This window comes from Erythranthe guttata, chromosome 14, assembly GCF_056151865.1.
Source record: "Erythranthe guttata isolate IM_541 chromosome 14, IM_541, whole genome shotgun sequence".
Lineage (NCBI taxonomy): Eukaryota > Viridiplantae > Streptophyta > Magnoliopsida > Lamiales > Phrymaceae > Erythranthe > Erythranthe guttata.
This window is the reverse complement of record NC_142546.1, coordinates 16,760,615-16,767,852: the sequence shown is the minus strand read 5'-3', so window position 1 is coordinate 16,767,852 and position 7,238 is coordinate 16,760,615. Positions and strand designations below refer to the sequence as shown.

The window sequence follows — 7,238 nt, the reverse complement described above, 5'->3', positions numbered from 1 at the left end:
TTTTAATTGATATTGTTTAAATTAATCTAATACGTACATTGTGATATTATTTAAATATTTTATGTAAATATATGAATACAGATTTTGAAATTTCTATCTTCAAATACCAAATAAATCTGAATATAAATTGCCAGTCCATAAAATGAATTGTGAAAAAGACTAAAGAAAAATGACTTATTAGTTAATATATTTGTGGCTTTGGATTTATTTCATTATTATATCAGTTAGTTTGTGTGGTTCTCGTGCCTTCCACATGCTCCATTTTGGCCCATAGTATATCTTACCTAGCAAATTAATTTCATTGATGTTATTCCAATTGGACACATATTTTGTTGACAATTTAGTTTTAATTGCAAAAGACAAAGGAATATATATGTGTATATATACTAGCTCCTTTTTTTTTTTTTTTTTTTTTTTTTTGTAAGTTAAAAAATCCATTATATCAATAACATAAAGTCCAACTGAGAAAATCAATGATGGGCTGAAAATTCTTATTGGGTTGAGTTTCTTACTTGTGGATAATTCCCAAGTTTGTGTAGCTTGTTTGCATTTTCTTTTAGCCCACTTTTATTGCTAGAGATACGCGGGAATGTCGGAAGCATGGAATTCGGCTCGTCCGACGAATTTTCCTCCTTTTATTTCCCTTCTAATTCATAACCATGCCTATCTTGTTCGAACGTTGTGATTCTATTCAAGACAAATCTATCTCATCTGATGTTCGATTGAGATCATTCAAAATGTTACATAAAGGCGAGCAGGTCTAAAACTTTCATGTTTTAACTTGAGAGACATAATGGTCAAAACCAGGCTTGAAGGTGCACAACCAAATGACTACTCGAGTTGAAAAGAGTGCTCGTGCGGTCTATTTGAAGTTTTTGAGTTATATATTTGATGGGGGTCAGTTCGGCACAATTGGACCAAACTCTCCATAACTCCGGGTTTATTGGGCCAGAGTGGCCCAATGGATCATAAAGAACCGGTGATGTAGGTTTCTGGAAGCTAAAGAGCTCGTTGTCTGCCCAAGGCAATGACGAAGGAGGCACGGTAGATGGCGAACTGATCTCAAGACCGTTGGAGGGCTTGATTCGCGAATCTTCTCCATAAATAGTTAAGGGATACAAAAGATCGCACGCGGCAATTCGTACTATCAGAATCAAATCTTGAATGAATTAGGGCTCTAAAATAGGAAATGTCTATTTAGAGTTTTCATATATAAATAAGTCGAAAGACCCAATTAGGGTTACGTTTTATCAAATAATTAATAACAACATACTCTATTCCAAGTTCTCTCTTGATTCTTATATATTTTTCGTTAGTTCAATTTACCTTGGCCCGCTATAACACCACCGTTAGGTTGGCTTTCCGGCGCTTTAAGAGAGTAAGGTTCTGAAAAAGGTTTTTAAGGTGTAGATCCTACACCACCAGTATTATTAATAAATGTTTTAAATTAGAATCTATATGATCTTCTATGTGCTAAATATCTATCCCAATACACCTTATATTGAGCAAACTACAAGTTTGAAGATTGCAAAAAAAAACCCAGAAATTTTCTTCAAACTATTTCGTTTACGGTACCTATTGACATGGGCACTCGCAAAGAGGTAATCCGAAAGAGAATAACACAAACATCGAAAGAACTAATCTCAATTAACATGTTAAGTTTCCATAGAAATCAATTGAATAAAAATCATCAAGAAAAAAAAGAGAGAGATTTACAACAAAAGAAGAAGGAATTTGATTGAAGTTCTCTCCGATTTCTCGATTTCTTACTAAAATAGGAAGAAAAAAAATGACAATCTGTACCAAGTATATAATCATTAATCCAATGTCGTAAACAATTAAAAGCTCGCTCAATATCTATTACCACTCAAATTCGATATCAAATTCCTAACTCCTCTCCCCTATTCGTTCTTCCACGCATACAAAACCAATGAAAAACCGACGCTCTCCGATCTCGAATCTCGCAATCTTTGCGACCAAGAACACTGCACCGCCACGTCATCAAGACGGGAAGAATATTTCTCGCCCGAACAAGAATCCCGAGTCTTGAACATGAAAACCCCGTTCCCGAACGAGGTCGTACCGAACAACCAATTATGCACATCCCAAAAAACCTCCACGTCAACACCGTCAACCCTAATAGTGTCATTCCCTCTGAACTTCCACCTCAGCCTCTTCACGTGCACAACCAACTTACTATCCAATCGAATCGCAAGAAAAGGCTCGTCCATCGAATTATCACACTCGATCGCAAGATCGTGGGCAGGGGTAAAATCGGAAAACTTCGCCTTAGTGGTGAAAACCTTCTTCCCAAAAATATGCTCTCTTTTCGACACTAAAACAACACTTCTTGATAAAGATGGGGTGCAATTTGTTCTCTTTAGTGCTTCTTTCCTCAAATCACCCAAAACAAGAACCATTTCCTTCTCGAATACGATCCCCACGTAGAAACCCTCAATCGGTTCGGGCCCGGATCCGAATTTAGCGGAGGAAAGATCCCAATAAACGTCGATTCTAAACGAATCCGCCTCGAGAACTTTCGACCCCTTTTTTTTAGAGAATAACCACGGTTTGATGTCCATTTTGCAGAGCGATTGATTCGTGTTGTTGCCGTCGTCGTCGTCGATTCCGACGGTTAGGGTTTGGCCCATCAAATTCTTGATCCACGTGACTGTAATCCAGCAGGGCTTGGTGTGGAATTTGCACTGATAAATTGAGGCTACCGCATTTTGCGGAGGTGGTGCCGCCCTGCTGTTATAATTACCACTACTGCCACTGGTGTTTGAAGATGAGAAATCTGCAACTTGGACACCGTTTTCGCCGAAGCAAGACGGAAAATCCTTCATTTTTTTCTGCAGATTAAATTTGTTCGGTTTTCACCACTCTTCAGTTTAATTCTACAACAAAAAAATAAAATAAAAAATTAAAAAGGGTTTATTTACCTCAAAGAAATCGAATCTGTGAAAAATAATTGAGTTTTTTTTTCATGTGGGTTTGGAGTGGTAGCTCAGATGCATTTTGCTGCAGGAAGCCATGGAATAGCAATGTTGAGAGAGAAAGAGGGAAAATAAGAGAGAGAAAGAGTTGTTAACAGGGTAGAGAGAGAAAGAGTTGTTGTTAAACAGGATGTAGAGAGAGAAAGTGAGAGAGAGGAGAGAGAGACAAAAAGTAGACTACACAGACCAATTTCACTGTCATTACCTCTGGACCAAAGACCAAATCTGCTTTCTACAGCACAACGCATATATATAAATGTATGTATGTATATATATGTTTAAATCTAGATAGCCATACTTTTGAAGAAGAAAACTATGAAGAAGATGCAGAAGATAAAAAACGTACCTATACACGCATTGAAGGTGTCTGGTTAAAACAAGGAAAAGGGGGTTTTGGAGTACAACTGTAGTAATTGGCTGAAAAAGGGTGAAAATTAATTAAAAAGAAAAAGAAAAGAATCTTTGAGTGATTTTTCCTCGTGGCCATTCTTTTATTTTCTTTGTTTTCTTCTTCTTCTCTAATGGCTCTCTCTGCTTTTTACTTAGACATGGACACGTGTAATCTTAAGATTGTGAAACGAAGCTCTCTTTCCAAAATTTCTAATGAGAAAAGAATTTTTTTTATAGCATAATGTTTTTTTTTTTATGGATTTTGATTTGTGAATTTGACTTCAAATCTTGTGTGAACTTGGTAAAAATTGTTTAATTGTCCGTTTGGCTAAATTTATTTTAAATAAATGATATGCTCGTAGTCTGATAAGTTGTTTTAAGAACTAATAAGTTGGTAGTAGTCTGTTACATCTTATTTTTAGAATTAATTTTCAAAGTGTATGGATAATTAGCTTATAAGTTATTTTTACTTATTATAAGATCTTAAATAAATAAAAATGGTATAGATGTATTTTTTAAAAAGATCTTATTTGCTCTTCAGTAGTTTATTTTTTGAATTTTTAAGATTTATTCTAAAAAGTTACCAACACTTTGATAGGCTTTATAAGCTCTTAAACATTTTAACAACTTGTAAGCTCAGCCAAACATATCTAAGTCATAAGATCAAACTTGAGAGAATGAAAACTAAGGTTAGTGTTAAAAAGTGGAATTCCAACATTAGTTAATAATAATTAATGTTGTAAATGTATTTTCTGGAAATAAATGGAATTTTCTAAATTATGTCTGAAAAATGATGTCGGTTCGATCGAGAGTCAGAATCTCATATACATTTCATTTCGATTAAAAAAGATGAGAATCGGAGTTTCCGACATTTGCAATGAAAGACATTATTCCACCTGTAATATAAATACATAGTAATGTTGATAGTATGAAAGATAAAATTGGAACGATACATAGAAGATTAAAAGGCCCCTGCGCAAGAATGACACGCATAAATAGTATGAAAGTAGTTCATAGATAAAAGTATTTTTTTGAAATGATCAAAAATTAATTCAGACCGAAACTTCAGAGTTTCAAAATTAATTGTATAAATTTTATTATTATTTCTTATCTCCGTCCATATATATTTATTCGAGGCGACTAATACCTACTAACTTCAGGGGAAAGTGGGGCAGAACTTATCAGGTCAAATTGCCATCCCTAATTGTTCGAAAATTTACATGATATGCTGCAAAACATATTTCACACTATATAAAGCATCTAAACACATCCATTTTTTTCTATTAAAAAAAAAAAACACATCCATTTTCCAGTGTACCTTAAATAACATTTTTCTTCCAAGAAGAATTCCTTAAACACAAAAATAAAACCTAAAATTTAATGCAAGTAGTAGGTACTAATTTGTATTTTTGTATTTTTATATTAATCTTTTTTTTTAAATAGTTAATATGTATGTATTAATTAAATGATGTGAAGAGGAAGTGGAGGGAACGTGTGAATTATAATATGAAAACGGGTTTTTCAATAATTAGCCAGCCATTAAAATTTAAAACGACAACTCACTAAACCACAACATAACATGCAAACATGCAATATAAAATTAAGGCTCTGTTTTGGTTGTAAAGATAAGATTATCTAAGATAGATTAAATAATCTAACGAATACTTAATTATTTTATCGGACTTCAGAACGTCTCACAGAAAACACTTCATAAAAGTAAGATAAACTATAATAACATAATATTTGCAGATCAAACTGGCAAATTATTGGGGATCCAAACATCAAACAAAGTGCAATAATTCTATTAATTATAATTTATAGCTAATCTTCCCAATCAAACGAGGCATAATACTATAATATTATGTCGAAGTGTTTGCCAGGTTTCTTCAACAAGGATTGTCGGATCAAAAGAATGTAATCTTAGTTAGACATATGAATTAATAAAAAAAGAGTAGAATATATATATATACACTATATATTGCAAGACAAAAAGAACTCATAATGTTGGTATTCAAAAAAAAAAAAAAGAAAAAAATATTCTCATATTTTCGTAAAGCAATGACATATCATCATTAAGGGATTGTTTGGTTGATAAACACGTAATCATATTAATAAAATAATTAATATTAGAAAATGACGTTTTGTATTACTAAATTAATATTACTGTGTTGACCGGTTAATACATAAAAAAGAAAAGATGTCAACATGGTCAACGGTCAAAATTGATCAATTAGTGAAATTTTGGCTAATTGGGATTTCAAACCATGGTCAATACTGATCCAGACTGATTTGGGCATAGAGAAAAGGCTCAAGCCCAATTGAAGGAAACATAGATGATCCGGACTGATTTGGGCCCAGAGAGAAGGCCCAAGCCAAATTAAAGGAAGCCCAATACCATAACACCATAATAGACCGCAAGAGGTAATTAACGAGGTATAAATCTTACGAGATAGGTATGGTTGTAATTTACCCTAGTGTTTATTATATTTGTTAGAATACTTGAAAGGGTATATTACATATGCACACATTATATTAGATACTTTATATATATATATATATATATATATATATATATATATATATATATATATATATATATATATATATATATATATATATATATATATATATATTATATTTGCATCTTATTTTCTAGTAAGCTTCTTTAACTTTATATGTTATCATTATTTGCACCATAATTTTGTAACAATAATTTTAATTTTAAATTCCAAAAATCCCGATTTTCAATTTTTCCAATTTATTCCAGGTTGGAATTTTTTTTTTTTTTTTTTTGAGAAAAGCAGACTTATAATTCCATTAGTGAGAAGAATCATAAATTACAATGCTAGATATGAAATCTGAGAGAAGATCAGCCGTAAAAGTCGACCTTAGGGACAATTTTGCGATTTTGTGGGCAGCAACACGCTTACTTTCTCTTTTGACAAGGCAAACTTTGAAATCTTCAAATACCGACGAGTCTTTTGATATCGTCAATGAGCTGACCAAAGTTGGAAAAAGACCCTCATTTACATTGGATAGCTGCGACAATGGTGCTGGAATCGCTTTCTAAAACAACTCGATGCATATCATGATCGCGAGTAAACTCCATGGCTCTGAGTGCTGCCATTGCCTCTGTTGTAGTTGCGTATAGACGTTGACTGCAGCAAGAAGAGAACCAATCAACACATTTACCATCGAAAGATCTTGCTAATCCACCTAAACCGCAACTATTTTCATCTGAACCAAGGGAAACATCAAAATTTATTTTTAACACATCCCTAGGTGGCGCCTTTAAATGAATCAGCATTCTACCAATGGCTCGAGACGAATGTGGACTAAGAACAATTGAGAACGCTCATCGCAATTCCATGATGAACTTCTTGGCGAAAACAATGACATCCATAGCTGAATAATGTACTTCCTCGAAATAGCACTTATTTCTTTTATTCCAAATGGCCCAACACAATACAACACAATATTCAAATTGCGCATTATCCAGCTGCCTTTTCATGCGCATAAACCAATCGAGAAAGTTTTGCTCTCTCGGCCAATTTGTCGACCATGGCAGCACATTGGGCAATGGAGAATATCTTCGTCGTCATCACTGCATATGTCACATGTGCCTACCTGAAGTACCCTTCGTTGTACCAAATTCAACCGCATAGGAAGAAGATTTTTGCAACAACGCCGCATTTTCTACCTTCCCGCATCTCTGTTCGCCAACTACCCCTAGGAGTAAAAGGTTTAAAAGTAGTTACTCTCGGAAGCCATTTATCGCCCCATAATGTCACCTTTGCTCCACTTCCAATTCTCCATGGAATACCCTTATCTAACAGAGATATCGCACCCAAA

At 33.8% G+C, this 7,238-nt stretch overlaps 1 protein-coding gene and 1 non-coding gene across 3 annotated transcripts; one reads left to right on the top strand and one right to left on the bottom strand.

Annotated features, from left to right (window-relative positions):
- Positions 1-1,711: 1,711 nt before the first annotated feature.
- Positions 1,712-3,395, bottom strand: LOC105965633 (uncharacterized). Of its 2 annotated transcripts, XM_088813837.1 has the most exons (3): positions 3,343-3,395; positions 2,943-3,021; positions 1,712-2,852 (listed from the first exon to the last, which is right to left on the bottom strand). In XM_088813837.1, exon 3 carries the CDS (start codon positions 2,844-2,846, stop codon positions 1,902-1,904), a length of 945 nt encoding a protein of 314 aa, XP_088669963.1. In that variant the 5' UTR covers positions 2,847-2,852; positions 2,943-3,021; positions 3,343-3,395; the 3' UTR covers positions 1,712-1,901. The 2 variants fall into 2 exon arrangements, with proteins under 2 accessions (XP_088669963.1, XP_088669962.1); XM_088813836.1 differs by lacking the exon at positions 3,343-3,395 and having other exon boundaries at positions 2,943-3,227.
- Positions 3,396-4,297: 902 nt separating this feature from the next.
- On the top strand, positions 4,298-4,401 carry LOC148765320 (U6 spliceosomal RNA). Its single transcript, XR_016029992.1, has one exon. It is a non-coding gene; the product is annotated as a U6 spliceosomal RNA (small nuclear RNA).
- Positions 4,402-7,238: the final 2,837 nt, after the last annotated feature.